This window comes from Pieris napi, chromosome 16 (assembly GCF_905475465.1).
Source record: "Pieris napi chromosome 16, ilPieNapi1.2, whole genome shotgun sequence".
In the NCBI taxonomy this organism is placed as follows: Eukaryota; Metazoa; Arthropoda; class Insecta; order Lepidoptera; family Pieridae; genus Pieris; species Pieris napi.
Genome location: NC_062249.1, coordinates 4,783,325 through 4,807,882, shown reverse-complemented (window position 1 = coordinate 4,807,882; position 24,558 = coordinate 4,783,325). Strand labels below are relative to the sequence as shown.

The following is a 24,558-nucleotide window of genomic DNA, read 5'->3' as shown; positions in this document are numbered from 1 at the left end:
TCTACACTACCTTTTTTATTAATAAACCTTTCTTTAAAATTCCCGCTTTATTCATAATAGTCTTTCACGATGTTTAAAAAGCACTGTTCTGCCGTTTTTCATAGAAAAACACGATTTAATAGACAAGGATGAATACTATAGTGACATAATATGGATGAATAATTCTTATATAAATGAGACTTTAATATACAATGATTACACATATTTTTATATAGTAAGAACACTATAATATACGTTCGTTAACCTTTAACACGTCAACATTGACTTCTGATTCACAAAACAAGCTATATTTAGTTGGACCAACGCGATGTGCATACTAACACGGATGGTTTGTAACTTATAGTCTTACATATGACAACAAAACTACCATTGTTTAGCGAATAATGAATTAAAATTCATTCAATATTGAATATTTATTTAATGAGTGTAATTTAAAAAAGTGTATTGTACTCTTAACTGTAAGACTTGACAATTACAATCATACCATTATAAAAAAAATCGTGGCGCTAAAACCTTTTTGATTATTTTGATGATTATTTGTAAATCTAATAGGCAAGTAGGCGATCAGCCTCCTATGCCTGACGTCGACTTTTTGGGTCTAAGGCAAGTCGGCTTCCTCACGATGTTTTCCTTTACCATATAAGCGAATGTTAAATGCGCACATATGCAGAAAGTCTATAAGTGCATAGCCGGGGATCAAACCTACTACGTCAAGGTTAAGATCCGCACGCTGACGCCACTAGGCCAACACTGCTTTAATTGTATCATTATATTTACTTATTCAGTTTAGAATTATTCTATGACGATAGTACAAAAGCTATGCTTAATATATCTGCAGCATTTTATGATATGTTCTAATGTTCACGGAATTATACACTGACAGTGGTGCGAACTCGTTACCTACTATTGGTAAAGCTTGCCATGTTAGCTACGAGGACACGAGTCCAAAACACAAGGATAAATTAATAAAATTTTAACTTAATTTAAACTTGAAAAAAAACTTATTTTTCAAAGTGTCCTTTGAGATAAATTTAAATAGATGCCTTCTAACATGCCAAAGAAGAATGGAAAGGAGCATGTTTCTAGGAGGAATGGAAGGGTTTGAGGTAGACAAAGTCAGAAAGATTATAAATGTGAAGTTGTTTTACAACATGGCAACAACGGGGCACATTACAAGAGTAGAATAGAAAAAAAATACTGAATGGCAGCCCCAAGATGGGAACGGTAAAGAGGTAGACAGGTTAGGCGATGGCGGCATGATGTACAAACTATATCGGCGGATATGTGGACTACAGTTGCCCAGGTCAGATATAAGAGAAGAGATCTAAAAGAGGTCTACTGACTAAATATTTTGAGTGTCTTGTATTATATTTAAAATATGTAATTTTATTAAGTAACATAATACTGCTAATATATAATAAAACAAAAAGCAATAACTAACCTTAAAATATAATAACTAAAATATATTATTAAAAGGAGTCCCTTTAGGCAAGGTTCCGAAGATACAGGCAGCCTTAAAATTATTGTATGGTCACACCTCAAAAGGCGAACATTAATACGTTTTTACATTCATATTTAAATAATATTAATTTATGTTTTTATGGAAGAGTAAATAATGATGTACTTACTTTTAAAAAAGGGTTTTTAGATCAGATACGAGACTATACTAACGTTTAGAGACACAAACAAAATAAGGTAAGATTTATTGAGTAAAATACGCCTTCTCTGCATACATTTAATTTTTGTGACTATGGTAGCACTAAAAAGATTTGTTATAATATCGAACTATATAAAATACGGGTGATCTAATAGTTAAAAATTATTAAGCAAATTGCATATTAACTCACTAAAACACTGTCCAACAAGCATGGTAGAGGGAGTCCCTCGGTCAGTGGGCGGCTCAAATGCGGGCGGCGCTGGACTGTTGTAGCCGTAGTAGCTGGACTCCAGCTTAATGCCGCCGCCGGACCCACTGGGAGATTCTGAACCCGTCTCTTGGAGAATTGAGGCTGGAATTATTATAAATTATAAGAAAAAATACAGAAGGTTTTGACACTTTATTGAAGAAAGTTTGATTATTAACGATAATATACATATATTTTTTAATTATTGAATTATTTATGTTCTCTAGTGAAAATAATTATTTCGAAGATTATAAGAGTATTATTTGTTTAAGGGTCTGTTTCACAATGTACGGATAAGTTCTACATAAGTTCCAAATTAGCTATTCTTTACTTATTGGTAGGATAAACACTATTGTTGCGTTTCACGACTGTCAGATAGCGCTATTCGTCACATAAAGTCCATCATAAGATAAGAGTCCGATGAATGTCAAATAGCACAATTTATCTTACAAATAATTTATGTGTTGCATTGCTATTTGGTACTTTATCCATACATTGTGAAACAGACTCTAAATATAAAAAATAAAAATTACCTTTAGAGAGCTTCCAAAGCTCCTTGGAGGAGAAGACGCCGGTCGCTAAAATGATATCGTTGCATATAACACCATTGTACGGATTGTGCGTGTAGCCTGAAAGCCACATCCCACACATTATCTATTAATGGCTTTAATTAAGGTTTATTATCTATCTCATTTCCACTAAACGATAGCTTCAGTATAAACAGGGATAGACATATTTCTGTCCACATTGCTTTATGTTTCTTCTCAATGTGAACTGATTTTTTTGAGTTTATAATTTTAGTTCAGCCAATAATAGTATAGGATAATGTTTGTCTAAGAAAATACACTTCTAAGTTTTACTAAATTTTCTCTCAGGGAATAAAAATCTATCTATAGTTCAAAGGATAGTCAATATAGCTACTATCTGTCAATTCACCTAAATATAAATGTTGGACAGGAATTATATATAAATTTAACAAACACATACGAAGAGATACAATTGTTTTCAAATTTCTAAATCAGAGATAACACACCCATGTCTATGCTCCTCAAAATTTTACATGCTACAAACTTATTGGATATATTAAGGTGAATAATGGACATACACACAAATATGATGTGTATAATTATTAAATCAGTATTTTTACACTGTTCTACTAATCTGTTCTATGCCCTTAATTTGAGAACTGGCACTAAATGTAAGATTATAAAAAGCAGTACCTGTATTTACCTAATGTTTTGATTTTCATCTGTTTTTATCTGCGTTAAAACAATTGACAACAGAATACAGAGGAGTACAGTTTAATCATTTTATTTCCTCCTTATTAGTAATAATACTGATTTAGATTTTATAAATATAAGAATATAGTTTAATTATATATTTGCTACGTAATTTTTATAAAGTCATGTAGACTTTATAGTTAGAAATAAAACCACTGTTTAGTCTGTAGCACTATTAATATAGTACGTGATCGTCGTGCTAAATATATTTAGAAGAGCATAGACAAGAAGAAAGAGAAGGAACACCAACTACAGATAATTTGACCAAATTCAAACGTTAAGCATGAATGTGAGTGCAAGCCAATGGGATTAAAAAATGTGCCTAAATGTCTTTGTGCAAACACCAATTGTACTCGCTAAGGTCTGAGAATGGTTTTATAATTCTACTAACAATCGTTAATCGCTAGACACCTTTTTAATTAAACGTAATTCAAGTATTCATCCTCATTCATAAAAACTGAACCACTAAACTCTTTCCGTCTCTTTCTGTCAAACTGTGTTTATGCTATGATTAAAAGAGACGCAAGAGTACAAAGTTAAAATGGTGAAATTAGATTTAGTTTTTTTTAATAAGAAGTTAAATAGCTATGTTTGTCCTTATGGTTGAAATAATGATTTCTCAGAGATTTAAAAGTGAATGAACATCGCAGAAGATTTAGCTTGAGGCTAATATCACGTAAATGTATATGTCACCGTAAAATTGTAAAAACCGTTAGATTGTAATCTATCTCGCGAGATTGTAAACTGTCGAAAGATTGTGAACCTCAACGAACTGCTTACAAATTAACGTATTACAGTGAAACTTGGTTAAGTGGGACCTGGATAAGTGAGAAACCTCCATAACTGGAACTCATGCTGAGGTCCCAACACGTTGGCACTGAATTACCTCTGTTAGTGGGACGAGTAAGCCTCTATATCTGGGATTTGTTCTTCCGATTTATGATCATAGTTACCTCTATAACTGAGACAGCGAGTAAATTTTATATGCATAAACCTATTATTAACCTGTATTAAATATAATATATATATATAATAACCTGTATTATTCGGTAGTTATATGAAATTGTTGGGAAGTAAAATTAATCTGTAATTGACCAAAGAAGTTTGAATGATAACTAAGTTAGTGTAGTACAATCTACCGAATAATACGTTAAATTGTAAGCAGTACGCTGAGGTTCACAATCTTTCGACAGTTTATAATCTCGCGAGATAGATTACAATCTAACGGTGTTTACAATTTTACGTTAACATATACAACTATAAGAGTAATTTAAAAGGAATTGCTGACAATATTTATTGAGCAAAATTATTCTAACACTCAGATTCTATGTAGCATTAGCTCACAACGCGGGAAAATCTTTCTTTTCTGGACGTAGCAACTGCACTAGGTATTTTCAATTTTCCCGGAGTGTGTCATTAATATCTATCTAGCGATTAAGATTTACATATTAATATAAACTAACACATAAGCAGTAAATTAAAAAAATAATTAAATTTTTTTTCTTAGAAAAACACTTTTTTAACGGATTTGAAGTTATGTTTTATTATAAATTTACAATTATTTTACATAATTTTAAATTTAACCGACGTTTCGTAAAAATTTTTTTTCTTATTAATAAAGAAAACGTCTCTCAAAGTCTTAGTACAAGTCACGCCCAATAGATTTCTTGGTTGATTACTACGAACGCAACATAATACGCATAATAAAAAGATTAACACAGCTGAATTAAAATACTCATATAAAAACAAAAAGTAATAACGTTTTATGAACGAGCCAGGCTTATGTTGGTTCTAAGGGTAAGTAATAGGGTCTGAGACTTAGAGGTAATAGTTAGGCAAGTCAAAAACGTATCGAATTTGACACACGAGAGTCACACTTAGAGCTGTCTAGACTCAGAAATCTTACTGTTGTTGTTAAATTGAAAACGAAGGAAATTTAATCTAGGAAATCACCTCTAGTTCAATCACACGCGACACGTACCGTCTTTCCTTTTAACCAATCACGCGATCGTCTTTTGTTCTACCACTTTTTAAGATTAAAAAAGCCAGCCCATTGGGCATTTACTAGCATTAATTTCTCTAATACACTTTTACTTTATTTACATTTATTGTGACTTGTTCATAAATTAAATATTAGCTTAGTAATCCAACTTAAATCGTCAGCATTTGAGTGTCATTTATCGCATCTATTTTTTATTAAACACATTACATATTATTAAATAAATAATCCTAACCTAAAAGTACAACAAGATGCACTGTCTACAAAGCTACACGTGCAAATAAAAAAAGCGTGCAAACACATTCTCAGTGACCGTAACGAGACACGACACGACACCGACACGACACCTTTACTTTAAAGTTACCTTTGCTCTTTGCCTCATGTTCGTTCTCTTTGTCCCTAGGCGGGTTTGGCGATAAGGAACCGCTTAGGATATCTGAAACATTACCACTTTATAATATTTTAGATAAAATACTATTAACGATTTTTTATTAGCTTTTTATTGAAGTAATAGAACCGTATGTATTCTGTGATGAAAGTTTTGTTTTAAATTTATAGTTTTCAAATTTGTTAAAAAAAGAATGAGAAAACCAGAAGATGATGATTATATGTCTCTTAACGCATCATTATTCATTAATTTATTTGCCATAAAACTAATAATATTGTTTTTTGAAGTTATACTTCTTTTGGCGCGTTAGGGGAAAATGATGCGAGTAAATTTTTACGATGCGCGCGCACACCGTCACAAAGATCCGATACCCTGAATATCTGTTAAAACGTCGGTAAAACAGTCTGGGCCGCTAGTTGGCGCTTGCTCTGTTTTATCGACAAGTTGCATTGTCTGTCATGGCGTAGTGTTTTTCAGAGTCGTGTTTATTTAAACTAAAATAATGATTTCTATACGAGAATAGTGTTTATTGTGATATCGTTTCGATTGGAAGCGACTATTAAAATGGACAAGAAAAATGCAATTCGAAGAGGGAAACGTCGCTCTAAAGTGCTCGAAGAAAATTATTACGCCAAAGAAGTATACAACAAAGATGTATAACTTCTAAAGCTTGTACATAAGTACACACACGTTTTTTTATGGAACTGGAGGCGGGTCACTTAAAGTTAATTGTTTAACGCCGCCCATGGACTCCCAAACAATACCACGAGGTGGTGCAATACCACGAGGTTTGCAAGTGCCTTTAAGGTGTACGCTCTTCTCTTGAAGGGCCCTAAGTAATAATATTTAAGTTATAAAAGTGTAATTCTAGCATATTTAAATAAGCTTTTTACTTTAAGTTCCTTTTGAAATGTATGTAGGAACTCCTTTGTAATTACTAATTACTTTTTCAATATTACTAATTCAAAATTATTTAAAATATATTTAGTTTTACAACTGTAACGTGTCTTATATTGTTTGACACATATATGTTATTTTTGGCATCTATGCTAAAAATAAATAAATAAATCTTAAGCCAGAAAACATATGTGCTTCATTTTCCACCCCTATTGATATAAATTTAAATTTCCAATACTGGATCAAAAATTTAAGCATTTTATAGGGCGGAAAATGAAGCATTCAAAGACAATAGTTGAGCGATAGACCTGGCAGACCGTCGCTCCCATTACCATAGCTATTGATGAAGTTCGCAAGGTAGAGGTCCAGCTCTCTAACTGATACATTGATGTGGTAAGGGTTCACACAGAGGCCTGGCTGCGTGCATTCTGGATGTTTCTCCAATCTCTCACCATCTGTGCTTTCTAGTGGTATCGCTTTGAAAAGGATTACCATTACTAGGTCTAGCCGCCACACCTGGAAAGTGGGGTAAAACGTGTAAGAAATCGGTGTCTCTTTCAAATCTTTATTGATACAAATACCACATATGTGGCTATGTTGACTAAAGTTAAATTGAATACCTACATTAATTGATCTAAAGGGACGAATTCGATTTTCTATGTAATAATTAAACCATTTTCTTGTCATCCATAAGTCACCTACATGAATTGTAGATCGATGCAATTGTATTTTTAATCTTAATTTAAGTTAATTTTTAAATATTTTTAAAGTATAATATATCAATATCTTAGTTTAGATAAGCGATAAGTTAGTCGCCAAAATATAAAATATTTATTTATTCAAGAACGGAACAAAACAGACTCATCATAAATACCGTAAAGAAAAATTCACGATATAATTAGAGAAGATTTCTTAAATTGCTTCACAGATAAAAGGTTAACTTAACTTACTAGTAGGAGTAGAACGTAATCTCCAGGTAAAGATTGTAATTTGTGTATTATTATAGACTAATAGACAAAAAGGAAACCTACCTTATCGGCTTGACGTAAGCAGTCTATCCTCCTCATCTTTCCCTTCTGGTCTGGGTTGGACAAGACGCAGACGGCTGGTCTTTTCCCCGTGATGCTGAGGACGAAGTCCTCTCGACAATCCTGCGTTATATCCTTGCGCAGCTTCCCTAATAATCTTGACGCCCATTTCTGTTTCACTTCTGCTTTCTCGTTCTGGAATTATTTTTTTATCGGATCACAAATATGTATTTATTTGTTAAGAATCAGTAGAAGAGGTACATTGCGTACCAGATTATTTAAGATGACATCTCGTTCAAATTGCTACCAAAAATATTATGATTGATAATAAAAATGGTGTGAAATTCCAACGTCAATGGAAGGTACGTTAGAAAACGAACCTTCATTAAAAAAAAAATATAATTGATATTTTGATAAACCTATAAATATCAATAATTTATGTTTAAATAAACTATTTTCTTACTTAATCTAAATTCATTCGACGACTTCATTGAAACAACTTTAGCGATGCTTTTAGATAAGGCTTTCAAACCGGGGTTTACAAAACCTTCATTCAATATTTTTTTTAGAAGAAGAGCTCTTTTGTGTTTTGATGAGCGTTTATGAATTTGAATATACATTGTAGGTACCTCCTGCAGTCTACCTACTCAGGGTAAACTTTAGAGTCAAGAGTTAGCGCCAAATGTTGTCTAAAACAAAATACTGGAGCCATATTTAAGTTTCGATTCCGAATCTTACCTTAAGTACAATTACTCGTAAGTCAAATTTACGAATCTCGAATCTGCTTTCGTTCCAACGTGCTCCTCACTTTACACAAATGTATATACAAGCTGTTTTACAAATTGCCAAGTTTATTTAACCGTAGTTAATTGTAGAATAAAAAGATACTTTGGAATAAAAAGAAGTAGGATATGAGGCTTAAGATTTCGGTTTAATTCAGTGGCGAATTTACCAGCAGGCTGAGTAGGCCCTAGCGGCCCTAGCGGCTAAAGGCGGCAGATTTTTAAGGCGGCAAATTTGGGAACCGATTTTTTGCTACCTTATAGAATTCAAAAAAAATCTGCATGACCGTTTTCTGATGTTTCACATGTGATCTTCCCCTCTCGCTTGTCATTGTATATTCAGTGTAACAAACTTCCATATTCTAGAACAAAACAGCTAGTTTGCCGCATACCAACCAATAATCGACCTCTGCGCCCTCAGCTCACACTTTGTATGAGTGAGAAAAGCGAAATGCAGAAAATCTCTTTCCCCTAACCCATACATGTCAGTCCTTCTTCTGGTTGAAGGCTGGAGGGTATGTGTATAATTTTGTGCTCAAAAATGAAACCCAAAAATTATTTTACGTGCAATTTCAACGAAATTGTTGGATTGTATAAATAATCTAGGACATGACAATTGTAGAGGCAAGGGCGGCCAAAACTCCACAACCTTTACCTTGAAAATTTGTATATCCACTGATTTAATTATAGTTTATTATTGAGTGGAGGAAGAACATGACCTTCACAAACATTGCGATTAGAAGAAGAAAAGTTTATTAATTATATTTTATCCTATGAGAAGTACAATTGTCAAGAATTCTCGGGGATGTTTGCATCATGAAAGGCATCGAGAGCCAAATTTTTAAAGGCTTTAATGTTCTGAATTAGACAGGACTAGTAGATTTATATACATACATACAGGTTGTAGCTAGGTTCACCATGAAACCACCATACCTAGTGGTCGTGAATAGTCGGTTAAGTCAAACATGTACGCAAGCGGGATACCGTCCAAGATAGTGGCATACCAATTCTATGTAGATACTATTAGGATAAATAAATATAGCATTGTTAGTGGGGCCAAATTTTTAATTTATTTATATCTATTCATATATGCTATATGAGTTAAAGTTGATCCATCTTTAATATTTTGCTGTTTTACTAATTACGTTAATGTTATTTTAAACTTTAGGTACTTTACACCATCATTTTTATTGTATTTTTTTTATATCATTTTGTTAAATTTGTTGGTGACGAGTCGCACAAAATTAAGAGTATATATTTTGTATTAACAATATTACGACAATTTTTACTTTATAAGTAAAACACTATACGCACTTTTTGATACACATTAATCAACAAAGATATTAAAAGATAAATAAATAATACAAAAACATTATACGTTTTGCAAAAGAAATATTTACAAACTTATTAAACGAATCTAAAACCAGCCAGTATTCTATTAACGAAATATCAAAATCCGCAACACGCCATACTGTCTCCGAATACCATAGGCGGGCAGACGCAATGCGCTAAGCTCTTCCCTTCTCATAAATCCGTGTAATTTATACAGTGACGTCACGTTACATAAGACCGAACATCCGAAATTTATAAATTATTTTATATGCACAGAGATAGACGAAACGACCCTACTTTATGTTTTTGTTTTGCTAGACACGAGCAAGGACTTGATTTTCGATAAAGGAAACTGTTTAATTTGAACAATTGCACTATAACACCTATGCGTCCTAAGGTGACTGATGATTATCTACATTTTTTTATTACACCTATTTTATTTAGAAAAATGCGCGGTTAGTTTTATTGAGGCGAGTGAAACTACCTTGAAAAGTTAGTGTCTAAATACTGGCTGCTGCCATCGACTGCGTCAAAGGATAATAAAAAAAATCTCTTCACTAAAATTCGCTTAAATCCGATGAGTTGCGCGTTAGTATCAATACATCTATCGTCTATGCCAAAGGTTATTCGAAAATGTTTGACTTGAAACTTACCTGTAACTCATACTTAGTATGCCGCTCCTCTTCGAGACTCATCCGTTTTTCGTGTTTTTTATAATATTTCCTCTTGGCCGCTTGCAAATTGAACCACGTGTATGAAAAGGACTTTACAAAAGGCATCAGGGCCTCTATGAACGGATGGAATTCGTCCTGTAACATTCAACACACATAAAATCCTCAAATCAATACATTAGGTTTTATCTCCATATAATTTCGGCTTAATGTTCTATTCTGTACAAAGAAATCCACGCTGCAAAGTCCACGACATTTTTGTGTTAGATAAAATATATCAAACCATTTTTTGCAACAACTGTAGCTGCTTTTCTTCCTTAATTATCATTGTAATGTAACAATTGAAAATCAGTCATCATGCTATCTCGTTTCATATCTAAATAAAGTTACTTCTAGAAAGGGATAACATGATTATGATTAATTAAACATTTAGATATTTACAACAAAAGCATTCATAACATAATCTTCCAAAGGCACGGAAAGTTACCACCCGAGTGTCGGTTTTTAGTAGATATTAGGTATATTTTATTTTTTACTCATTCGATAAGAAATTCCAAAAGAACCTTATAATAAATATCAATAATATGTTACCTAGATAAATCTATATATATAAAAAGAAAATGGTGTTCGTTTGAGGCTCTTTCACGCTTAAACCACTGATTGTATCGACATGAAACTACCACCATTCGATGCGAAATTTTTCCTAGATGGTTTATGGCTATTTAATTCCAACGTTCCTTCATTTTTTTATTTCTGTTTTACTTTTATGAAAATTTTTCCCGCTAATAAAAACAAAAGAGGCTTCCTAGAACCGCAAAACGTCAACATCTGTTAAAAACTCGATTTTCGAAATATTTCAATTTTCTTAGCGGGAAGTTAAAGAGAAGAATAATAAAAATATGAAAAAAAAAAAAAATAATGAAACATAAAATTTATTTTAATTCGTCCAGCAAAGCGGGCGCGACACGGCTAGTATATAATAAAGTATATTTTTAATTCGTTAAACATTTTTTTTCGTGATACCGACGGAATAAAACAAACAATTTAAAAACCGAATTAGGTCATCTAGACAGTGTAAAACCCGCCAATATTGACACATGTCACTGTCACCGATCAAGCATTCATCGCGCGCGGCGAACAAATGTTGTATTGTTGTGCTTTGAATCATAACTTAATATGCAAATGTGCCATCCTGATTTATCGCTAACCCTTTTTAGCATATTGGAATGTATTTGTTTTTATATTTTTTTCGAGACTCAAATTATAAGTGAATGTCAACCGTCATGTTTTATTCATTAAGAGTTCGAAGAAACCGTTTGACGTTTCAGAGAATTTTTATTCGAATTCTGAAAAGTTCTTGGCCAACTGTCTATCGTCCGTCTACCTTTTATGGAGTGGGTTACCAAATCATGTAGGGTGATATGAATAAACGGGGAAGGTGCCTTCCTTAACACTGTTATTTAATTTACTTTTTTTACCTTCCAGCAAAATTATAACAGCTATATTTCACATGCAATACTGTTCTTATATCACTTGGTGCTTTAAAAAAAAAGGGTGCGTGTACTTATGTACGCGCGTAAGAAGTTATACTTTTTGGCATTATTAAAAATAGTTTTTGATTGCATGCAAATAATTAATTACAATAAAATAATCAAAGACTGGAAAAGGAGTCATTATAGTCAATAAAGTTTTTACATTATTTCCAATGCCGTAGCATCTTCCGTGGGCAACTTCATTCTGTTAATTTTGTGTCACGGTGTGCGCGCATCGTAAAATTTCACTCTCATCAATGTTTCATAACGCGCCTATAGAAGTATAACTTCAAAAAGCTATATATTTTTGATTGTATCTGCAAGAAGCAGCAGATGTTTCGAAGTTCAGCAGAACATACAAAACTGATTTGTACCTGTTTTCTAAATTGCAAGTTCACCTTGCTATGTTAAAAAGAAACTAAAAATCGAAAATATACGTGCGATCCACGTGTATACAATAAAATTCCTCTCTACTACGATACGATCTAATAAAGAAACTATGAATGAAACCTGAAAAACACCGGTTATGTTTTCCATAAACAATGAACTAGTCAAAACATTAACTTGGCTAGCAACAGGGCGCGTAATGCCAGAACTGATTGCCAGGATTTCCACACGTGGGGGCTTCCCTGATCGCTTTGCCAAATATTTAATTTTGCCGTTCACCTAATGAATCATGGAGTTTAGGAAGGTTAAGTGCAAGAGGTCGCGGGCTAGAGTAGGATGGGTTTCAGATGAGGTAAAGAATGTAAAGATTCAACTTTTTTCTAGGCCGAATTTTATGTTATGGTATTTTTATGTATTGTAATTTAAACTATATTGCATTAAAAAAATTAAAAGATAAATTATATTTTACCTTGTATAATATATATAAGACTTTCTATATTTAAAAAAATAATTAATCTACTAGGTAGAATAACTATAAATATAATATGATAATTAGAATAATTTATTATAACCTAAACATCATCAAACATACAGTATTTAAAATTCTTAACCTACATAGTAATAATAAAAATAATATGATAATTAAATATCAACGAAAAATTACTGACCAACTAATAAATAATTTTCCATTCCTCCTAACCAATGAGATTAAGACAGTAGAGTATCGTAAAAATCTACTCAAACATTCTACTTCACTTTTAAAAAAAAATAAGGGCTTATATTCCCAATTATGTGCAAAAGCAGGTCATTCTCCACACTCCAGTCAAAACATTATCTTGGCTTACACCACAGACGCTGAGTACTCTGGCAAACCACCTTGGCAGGACCCTACCGCCACGTGGCGCATTCCTGGCAGAAATACACAAAAAACCTGCCAATTTACTACTGAGAATGAAATTAAGCCTATTGAGATACTACGAAGGTCTAGTTCACTACGAGTACAAGGACGATATATGTTTTTATTTTTTTTTATTCAAAGAACCCTTAGTATATTTATAAGGTGAATTTACATCAATTAGGGTCAGAAGATTTATTTTAATACATTTCTAACCAGTTAGAAATGTATTAAAATTACAGATTATTATTAAAATTTCAGATTATTTTTAAAGTAGGAAAGTCTTATAAAAATAAACAAATTTTTTAATTGCAATTTATGCCATCAAACAAAAAAAAAACTTTAGATAGTTTAAATTATACAATACATAAAAATACCAGAACATAAATATCTTCTACACCGCTCAATCCCATCTAACCTTCTAAAAATAGTTAATAAGAACTACATTGATATGAAAAAGAGGAGAGATTTAATTGTTTGTAAGAAATTAACTTTACTACTGAACCGTTTCAGATGGGCTATAGAATCACTCGGAGCAGAGCATCAATAAAAAATGTTGCAAAAACGGGGGAAATTATTTCCTTTTAAAAACTTCCCTCAGTTTGTTTGGTTGAACGCGCTATGTAGATATCAATCTCAGGAACTACGGGTACAGATTGTTTTTTTTTTAAACTTGGAATGTCCATTTATTGAAGAATAAATATCATGCTACGACCAAGTTAAAGTTGATAAAAGGGTGGTCCACAGCTAGCATAGACAATTTTATTTTTTACTTTTTATTGCATTTTTGGTTATATGTTGTAACAAGGTTTTTTTACACATTTAAACATGTTCTTTTTATAACGATTTCACTGCATTGATTTCCAAAAATGGGGGGATATAATATCACTACCAAGATCGGATCAGCGTTATAAGAAAATTTTATAAAATTGCTTAGGCGGTTTAAATGTTGCCGAATAAAGCTTTTAATTTTCAACAACACGTGCGGCTAACGAGCTTCTATGAAGGTAATAATAAATAGTCATGTCATAATTTCCATAATTAGTATAGTTATGATTATGACAACCAACTCGCTTCGCTATCTTTTATGGGCTCATGGTTCATTAACGCTTGTGATAGCTATTTCCAAATAACTGTTGAAATAACACTGTCAACCAAAATGTCGTTCTAAATAATACAACTAGTTCAGTATATAACAGTAAGAAAATAAAACGAGCATAATCTAAAAATAAAATTACCGGAGCAAACGCGCAACCGCCATGTTGAAGACACGAAAAAGCGCGCGAAATAGAAAATACAAAATGGCGTCGTAAAACTATCAAAGCTCGCGATAAGGCGCGAATATTTGGCGTATATGAGAGAAATGCTGAATTGTAATATTGTTGGCAAGCTAGATCGATAGAGTTTACTCTGATGCTGATGATATCACTGGGTTTCACGTGTTCTAAATTTGCTTCCTATTTTATGAAGACAATACCTGCAACTGAATTTGCGTTCTTTGTGTGTCGAGCAGTTGCTCACTAAAGTATTTTGTTTAAACCTAAGAACACATGTCATGTAAGTATACATGTAGCTAATATTATTTTTTTAAATAAATAAAACTTTAAATTATGAAAGTTAATAACAAATGTTTCAAGGATGATATACATATAAGTTATCAAAGTTTATATAATATTATCTGCTTCGTAGACCTAGATTTTGGGTCTCTCTCAGAATTTTAATGGCGATAGCCTATGGAGTTTATTTCGTCATAAAATTGACATAAAAGTAAAACCAATGTTTATAAACGTATGCCGAGCCGATCTAAACAAACTATTAGAAATACTTCCAAAACACGACTACTGCCAAACTGGAGAGCATTCACCCGAAGATTTTGGCGCCAAATCACTCGTCAACGATTCATAATTTTTTATCTGTATTCCGCGATTTATTTTATAGACATTGGCGCTGGTTCATCGGGGATACCCATCTGGACTTGGCCGTGGCACCGGTTGGCTACCTATTTGGGTCACAACGTCATGCCGGAGGTCGCCAAAAACATAGACAACGCGGAAAGTTGCTATGTGAAAAAATACGGCAGCCATCTTGACACGAGCCGTTTTGGCGCGCAACAAGTGAACGCATACGTTTAGCTGCGCACGTAATTCCACAATAAATATCCATTGTTGTAAACTGAATGCAGAATTTGATTATATGCATTTAGGTAGTTAACCTGGACGAGCCTGGAATATTTAGCTGTGCGTTTTGAGGAATTTCTCCTTATTGAAACTCCTTCGTTCTCTCAAACATAATTTTCCGTAAAACGTCAAGAAATATCTACCGCTCCTTGACAATATGCCGCAGATTACTTAGTGAAGGTATTTAGATTTCTAAATACGTATTGATATACGTTTGAATACATTTTTGGAAATATAATTCAATTGTTTATATGTTACTTGCCATGTTCAAATATTTGTAAATTCGTCCGATCACTTACCTTCAAGACAGGTCTTTACATCATCAAGAAAAGCCAATAATAGATTACGTTATATCTAAGTATTTTAGTCCCACTTAAACAGCTATTAAAGTATATTAAATCGCTTCAATTATGGAGCTACTTATTACCACTAAAATTGTGAAGACACGACAACACCGCGCGTTTGAATTTGTTTGATTTTTTCGTAGGTAAATAACGTAGGTATTTCAAAATTTGAATTGGTCGTACAGAACTCGAAAGAATAATTCATTTGGATCGTAAAGTTTGTCATGTGTATCAGGGCTAACCCATCAAAGAAAACTGTTTTAGACGTCGTAAACCTCTATAGGACACAGTTATTTTTTTAACGCTTGTTTATTATCTCAGCTTTCTTTTTAAACGTTATCATTTTGTTTTTAACTTTAGACAGATTCCGTTTGCGCTCATCTACGCACGCTGGAGTTTCACCCCTTAGTTAATGGAGGAGTGGAACTCTTTGCCTATATTATCTTTCCTAGACAGTATAGTATGGGTTCATTTAAGCGGTGGTTAAATAGGCATCTCATGGACAGGCGAGCCCTCAATAGGCAACATCTCACTTAACATCAGGTGGGATTCTGGCCAAACGTCTGTCCAGTTCTGTATATAAAAAAGACAAATCAAATCATTTTTGGTGATTTAATCTGGTGATTTGAACAATGATTTATACAGTGTATAATTATTATTTATAAAAGGATAAATATGTAATAGCTCTATAGGTACTTTAATAATGTAGCAGTGTTGGCCTAGTGGCTTCAGCTTGCGGCACTTATCCCTGAGATCGTAGGTTCGATCCCCGGCTGTGCACCAATGGACTTTCTGTCTATGTGCGCATTAAACATTCGCTCGAACGATGAAGGCAAACATCGTGAGGAAACCGGCTTGCCTTACTCCCAAAAAGTCGACAGCGTGTCACGCACAGGAAGCTGATCACCTACTTGCCTATTAGATTGATATGGAACATATACATAAATCTGAGGCCCAGACCTAAAAAGGTTGTAGTGCCACTGATGAATTTTATACTTAATAATGCAAGCGTAATTAGCCTAGTATATTTACGTTGCCATTGACTTAAAATTCTGAATGAAAAAACTAGTACAAAACTGTTCAAATATTTACACTAAAATCTCCAACTAGAATCAAATGTATCGTTTGATAGTGATTCCACAGTGATACTTTGACGTATTTATAACGCATTCACGAGCTGAAGCACTGAAACAGCTGAACCGTTTGCTGAAATAGAAAATAGTTTCAAGAACTAAATATTCGGCACGTTTGTTAGCGGACTTTTAAGCATCTAAATAATTCTCGCTATTTCGTTTGGATATAGCTAAAAGTAACCAATGTTTACTACAAATCACGTAAGTGTAATCCAAATTTAAGGATGTAAATTATAGCGATTTTTTTACTTTCATTCGGAATTCATAAACTGTATAAGTACTTAACTTTGTTTGCTTTTCGTATTGCTATAAAAAAAAATTTTAATCTATTTAATAACATGCGTTACAATTGTTAAACTAATATAAAACGTATAGGACTCTTGATTGCCAAACGACGTGTTACTTATGAAAAGCTATACATACGCTTTCGCTTCCACATATGAAAACGCTATCAAAATCGCCATAACTAGCACCTCATCGTGCACTCAAACCGACCTTCCTCGATAGCACCAGAGAGTGTTCAGCCCATACTAATGCAACGCTCAATATTATTTCAGACATACGGATACTCGTATATGAAGACAGATCTCTATATTTTACGATTTAAAAATTTATATGAGATAGAATTTATATTTTATGTAATACTGGAGAATTACATATTTAAAGAATAGGTCGGCTACTTATTTGTGGATCATAGTCATGTATTTGTATTTAATATTATATTAACATATAAATGTCAAATCTTAATTTAATTAAATATTTAAGAGTTTTTTTTTAATACTCAAAACCTATTTAAATCAAATAAAAATAAAAAATATCTAATTTAGAATACTACTGTCCTATACTTGTGCAGAAACCTAATCAAATTTTGACGCTCACTTTCTTTTATTTTAATTGGTAGTATACGAGTAGTAGAAGTAAACGAATATTTAGGAAGACGGTATTTAATCGAGCATTAGACTACTAAGCTACAAGTTACAATAAGGGACCACTGCACCCGGATGCGACAGAGTTATGCGCGGTACCTACTACGAATAAACACTGCAGTCGGAGGAATTCTAATTCACTTTATGTGTTTTAATGGCGCGCTTCTTAGACCTCTAATGCGATTTTATCATGCATTTTCTTGTGCTTTTCACGTTTTTATTCTCCGTATTACCACTAATCACACACACTCACTGATGCACTCACATGAGGTGTACACAGTTAAAAAAAGTACGTACAAAGTACACATGTCAGAAGTGAAACTTCTTTGGCAAACTAATTTTTAAGTCTTGTTCATAGTTATACAAACCTAAAACTTTAGATTTCCGAGACCTAGACGTTGGGAAAAAGGAAGATATGTTAGGAATTTAATGAAAATTCATTAATTGATGATTAAATAATCATCATTAAAATATTAAGAGTGTCGAAAATTAATACAAATTATTAAAAAAAAATGTACCTCTTCGACAATAAAAACACGTGGCATTTTAATTTACAATTCGTCATTTGACATTTCAATAAATTATTTTGCATAAAATATAAAATACTTATATTTCTCTCTCAATCGGTCTCAATCGCTCTCTCCCTTGATTTCGTAAAAAAATTACCCTCATGAGCCTAAAGAAGTTTCACTTCAAAAAAAAAATTTAAAAAAAAAAACAACAAAAAATTATGTAACTATTAAGTTTGTTATGAAAGAGTTGGTAACCCTAACAGGTATTTTTTACTTAAAAGGGTACCCAAATCTTACATTTTATAATACATTTTTATAACAAATAAACACATTTTTATTTATTATAAGTTATAACCATGAATCAACTACGAAACACAAAACGTTGGCAATTCAGAAATCCACGCTTTTAACTCCCATTTAATTTCACATGAAAAATCTATAAACTATGATTGTTTAATTACGCGGCATGTTTTCTATTTACGATGGCGTGCATACGAGATTTTTATCCTACTATTATTATGTGTCATAAATTATAGCTAGAAACATTTTGAAAATTGTAAATTAATAAACACATTCGAATTACTCAATTAATAAAACGCAGATAATAAACGTTTGTTATCTGAGTTAATAAGTTCATAATGAATATAAAACTTAGTAAGAACTATAAAAAATAATTAGCGGCTTTCTTTGAATTTAATTTTACATCGTCACGATTGAGTACAAAGAACTATAAAATACTAAATTAGTGGCGCTACAACCTAGATCTGGGCTTTAAATTTCTGTATCTGTTTCATGATCATTTGTCAATCTAATAGGCAAGTAGGTGATATTTTCCTTCACCGTTAGAGCAAATGTTTAATGCGTACATATAAAGAAAGTCCATTGGTGCACAGCCGGGGATCGATCTACGACCTCAGGGATGAGAGTCGCACGCTGATGCCATTAGGCCAACACTGCTCTGTTCACAAAAAAAACAATATACTTACAATATAAATCAAAACAGAAAACTTTCTAAGTACCTTTGAGCTTAAAAATACGTCATCAATTAATGGCCTGAAACTCTCTCGTTACCGCTAGGGATCAAATCAAAATCCACTAAGTGCATCTTGTTTGTATTCCTCAAACATAACACAAGGTGAGCTCCGGACATTGCACTGCTCACAATTATTTGCAAATAAACTAAATAAAATTCTAATCACGGAGCTATTTTTTTACAATGGCTTGTAGTTTTAGGGTTATCACTTCTGATGTCAATATATAGTATTTATATATTACCCATTCTTGACCAGGTATATGAAACATATATTTTATTAAAGGTGTATTTATTTTATTCAATTCGAAATTAATAATCCACACTATTTGATGTGTACGGTGTTGAGTTAAAATATTATAAAATTGTGATAAAAAAGCGCGTTTTAATCCAATAAAATGACAATATTATGAGATTATACTATCAAATAGAGTACAGTCCTATACTCTCCATATGGTGAGTCTCAATATTTTTTTGTTACAGAACAGGGGGAAAACGGACAGGAGGCTCAGTGAGTGAAGTGATACCGCCGCCCATGGACACTCTCAAAGCCAGAGCGCTCGCCAGTGCGTAGCCTTTTAAAAATAAATCAAAATATCTTTAATAAGAAAGTACGCCTTACTTTCCTTACAATATTTAACTGCTCGTCGACAACCCTAAGATGGAGGTTGTATTGTAAACCTTATGTTAATGCTATTGTTTACCTGTGTGTCATTGCGTAACTGTTTAAGCTGAGGTGACGTATTTTTTATCCGGGTTAACAACTTTGCTCTAAGGGTTATGTACTTCGAGGAAATTGGAAAGAAAATTGTGACTCTGAATGAAAAACGTATGAATATGAAAGTGGAGCGAATACGTACTAGTTTTAGTTGGTCTTATTTCTATAGATATGGGTGTATTTTGAGAAAGCTTTACGCTTGGTTTAAGAAAACCCAATGAAATCCAAATCAAAATGTTTACAGTAAAACCCAGCTCCTATTATTTCAGTAATGAGAACAAACAATGATGAGGATGTAGAAACATTTTAGTATACCAATTCGTCTATTCGCTAAAAACTTCTTAGCAATTTCAAATTAACCTAACAGCTTTGTTAAACCCCCAGCGTGCAGTCATAGTGTTAAAACTAACATTAAGAACCACCATTAGCGCATATACATGCAAATTCAACAATCAACCGTCGAAAACCGTCGAAAATTATTCACATAGACTAACTCCAAAATCCCTTAAGACGCTACCATTTCAAACTACCGAATGACGTTTAACGGCAAACGTATGCAAATACCTCTGTTGTCTCTGGATGCTGGGGATTACACAGCTCTTCTTGTCTATGGCTTAGCTTAAGATGTATCTGAATATTGGCATAATGTTAAATCGAGTTATGACTATGTTCGTCGATAGTAATTTGTGGTAGCGCATGTTGGGATAGTGTTGAGACTGAAATATCGATACCTATTCGATTTGAATGCCATATAACATGAACAGACTAGATAAGATTAGATTTATTTTTTCTCTGTATTTTATATAAAACTATTGGCTTCATGAATTACCAACGCAAGATCAGAACAATATATTTAAGACACGTAACCGTAAAAACCGACACAGTTTATTGTTAATTTTATACAGTATGAAAATTATGATTTTTCCTATATTATATTCCGGACGATAAAAGTGGTTATGAAAAGATTAATTACGTTAGAAATGTACCTATATAAAGTTGAAAATCAAAACAATAATTATAGTAATAACATGATTCAATATAACAATGATTTATTAACCCAATAGTAATATAAATCATACAACTTATATAAAAGGCGCCAGGCGTGTACAATTTAAACAAGCACTGACCATTAATTCATCACATAGATCACTTGAAATTCTATGCGATCGACTTCCACGCATACAAAATGACTGAAACGTCCCGATTGATTTTCTCAAAGCCTTAAGCCCTTGAATTTTAAATATATCTGTTTGCAACTAAAATATCACTTACTATTTGGTATAATAATAGACATACCTTACTTTAAAGATACATTCTGTTCAGTATGGAGTTTATTACTATATAAATGGCCCCAAAAATAACTGATTATCTTCAATCTTCCTGATGTTATACGATACTTTTATATATGGTACTATAAATAATAAGTAATAAAAGACCGAAGTCGGAAAGGACGAAACTCGCATTGTTAATATTGATTTTCCTTCATAAATTAAGTTTGCCACAGATAGGGAATTTAATGCGCATTGCAGTGTCTTTTATGAAAATTAGACAGAATGCACTAGAAATAAAGAAAGTCACGTCCTCTGAGTTAAGTGGCCCGCGTTCAATGGTCCAAAGTCATTAGGAAAGCTGTAATTAAACGACCGATTAAAAAGAAACGAATCTTTCCAGACAAAGGTAGTTATAGGCGAAATACCAGTATCTACTAACAAAACAACTGGGGCGGTTTCAAATAATCAATATTAATGTTTTCTTGGAGCTGTTATTGCGTGACTATTTATAAATATTATTTAATAGAATGTACATGTTTTATAGGTTAGGTTTTAGTATATAATTTCTAACCGAAGTTTATACAATATAGGCAATAAGCAGCCGTTAAACATTTGCAGATTTGTGCTTACGTTTTGGAAAAAGGGTAATGGATGACAGTAACAGAAAAACCTAATTCATTAATGGATCAATGGATAAGACTCGGTGTTTTGGATTAATGTGCCTTCGCGAATGAGGAAAATGGAACTGTATACTTTCACTCCAATTATTACCGAAGCCTCTCTAGAAAAATATAATTATGTAACTTCCACAATGATCTTATTTGGATTTTCTTTAATTTATGGTTCGAAACTATTTCTAGATGATTAGAAATATTTTTCCGAGCCACGGAAGTTAGTAAACACACAATCAGCGCTGTACAACATCTAATAAACAAGATACTGTTTGGCAAGGCTGCAAGGCGTTCCCGATTACACTTCCATCATTCCGCCGGTTCATTCAATATTTTTTTTTACTGAACGTTGTAATTTCTTGGCGCGAACGCATCCGTTTACATGCCAAACAATAAATTTATTAGCCGGAGGAGTGGCAACACTAAACTCGCGTCATCGATACGTCATCGATTTCACGATTTTCAATATTTTGGAAATCGATTTGTACTCGATGTTCTGCGTGTTATATAACGCGCGTCAAGGTGACTTCGTAGCCACTACTCCGGTCTATTTTAAGTCGAATTTCATAAATACACCGTGACAGCTCATCTCTCGCCCGCCGCCATGACTCGCCGGCCATTTTGCCTTGCGTAATTATCGGCCCTGCTTCTAAGATATTCCACATCGGAATTAGTTGATAGAAATACGAAAAATAAGAAAATTTGTATTTGATACAGAAAGTATGTGACGGCATACAAAAAGCTTTTCAAATCCCAATGAAACAGCAAGATCTGGCGTCCATATTATCCAATGTAACATTAAAAATAATTGCTGTCAAATGAAAGTTATTCCGGACGTTTCAACTATTAAAACGACAAATTGTAATTTTCCACTTAATGAGGCACAGTTGTCACAGAAATACAAGTTGCCTTGAGCGTCCTTGCTAATTTTAAAGTCCTTAAAAGTTTACCGTTTATGAGGTAACAGAGGTTGTGACGTATTTCTGGCAAGCTGCCGGACGCCGTACGAGAAAAATAGTCGAGACGGCGTGTGCCTTTATATTTAGAAGTGTCCCAATCGAGCGAAATCAACTAGAATCGGTGCTGGGGACGAGACTATCGCGATAATGTCCAGTATAGTGCAGGGCCGGAAAACTAATCGTATATTACGTGCATGTATCGGCAGATGCGCTGACCAAAATTGCGGAGCGAGCCTCCCATCAATATTCTCGACCTAATTGAATATTATTCGGCAATTTGTGTTGCTGAAAATCTGGCTGGGAATATGCGGTGTCCATATATCGTCTGGTAACGGTGTTAATGTTTTCTATGGGCATGACACGGAGCGATGCAGTTGCAGAACTATATTTAGCTGAGCGGTTTTAGCTCTGGGCCGACGTTTGCGCAACGCGTTGCTCTGAGCGGGACGGCGAATTCTATTATCGGAGAAATGGTACGGATTCAGTTAAGAAATATTGTCATTCCGGTGTTTTTGAGGACTGTCCTCTTTGCACCTTCTGAGTTTTATTTATATAAAATCGTAAATGTTTTTTAAATAGTTTTCCAAGAAGAAATACTGCACTTGAATACCAAAACTAGAACAATGTTTTTTAATGAACAAGCATATTTGACAATAATTAGTCTCAAAAATAAAACGTTTCTGTCTCTTCTCGATTACAAAGCAAGTTGAGATCAAAGACGTCAGAATAACAATGTATTTATATTTGTAACATTTGGTAGATATGTGCATACAAATGAATATTAGTAGGACTTCTAGAGAAAATAATTATGTGCTAGTATCGGTACTACAATCACTATCAATACAATACCCCATATATTACAGATATTAATAGTTACAACTGAGTTACTTGATTATTGAATAAAGTTATGTAAAAATATTTAATATAAACAAAATCGTCGACGAAATGGAAGCAACTTTACAAAAAGTCTTTATAAACTTTGGCTCTTACTTTTATTATATGCTTATTTATTTAGATTTTTTTAAATGAATGCTCTAGATACAAGGTTAATATTTTAGTTAGATAGCGAGTCTAACTGTTAAATTATTCTAAATCTTAACCTGAAGATATGCATATAATTGTATGAACACTTATGAATGTTTTACGTCTTTAGCTAATTTTAGAGTTCTATTTAAGGGTGCCGCACACTCCCCAAATAAATACAATTATCTTTAAGATATAGTTGGATAAGGTTAAGGACTGCTTAGAATTTTATTTAATAGTGACAAAAAATAATAATTGGTATTAATATTTTCACCTAAGTGGTCTAGGCATTCTTCCTAATTGACCCAGGTCTACGACCGTATTGCCCGCTATTTGGTCTCCGATGTTTATTTTTGACCTAACGATGTCCTTTCTACGGTAATATAAATGGTATATAATTTCACGCCACCTGTCATGTGAGAGGATTAACCATTCAGTTGCGACCGACCAACCACAAGTGGAAAACGAATTGAAACTACTTGACGTTAAAAAAATACTGTACGTAATGGAAACTTATTCAATCGGTAAAAAATAGGTTGGTACCTAATTGTCTACGGTTAATAATAACTATATATTCAACTTTAAATAGTAATAGACCAGAAGCGCAAAATATATTTTATTTATGTTTGATAAATAAATATGTACGTAATACTCCTGATTAATAAATATTCGTGTACGATAAAGCCCCTGAATTATAAT

The 24,558-nt window shown here is 33.0% G+C and overlaps 1 protein-coding gene across 8 annotated transcripts in view; it reads right to left on the bottom strand.

Moving 5' to 3' along the window:
* Positions 1 to 24,558, bottom strand: part of LOC125057236 (nuclear factor 1 B-type) — a 38,766-nt gene that overhangs the window by 5,419 nt on the left and 8,789 nt on the right. For 5 of the 8 annotated variants that reach the window (XM_047660801.1, XM_047660803.1, XM_047660802.1 and 2 more), the window contains exons 2-7: positions 10,264 to 10,419; positions 7,500 to 7,691; positions 6,801 to 6,984; positions 5,548 to 5,619; positions 2,438 to 2,533; positions 1,848 to 2,009 (exon numbers count right to left, since the gene is read on the bottom strand). In XM_047660801.1, coding sequence (XP_047516757.1) covers positions 1,848 to 2,009; positions 2,438 to 2,533; positions 5,548 to 5,619; positions 6,801 to 6,984; positions 7,500 to 7,691; positions 10,264 to 10,419 — 862 coding nt within the window. The remainder of the gene's footprint in view (positions 1 to 1,847; positions 2,010 to 2,437; positions 2,534 to 5,547; positions 5,620 to 6,800; positions 6,985 to 7,499; positions 7,692 to 10,263; positions 10,420 to 24,558) is intronic. The other 3 variants (XM_047660804.1, XM_047660805.1, XM_047660807.1) reach the window with 3 other exon arrangements.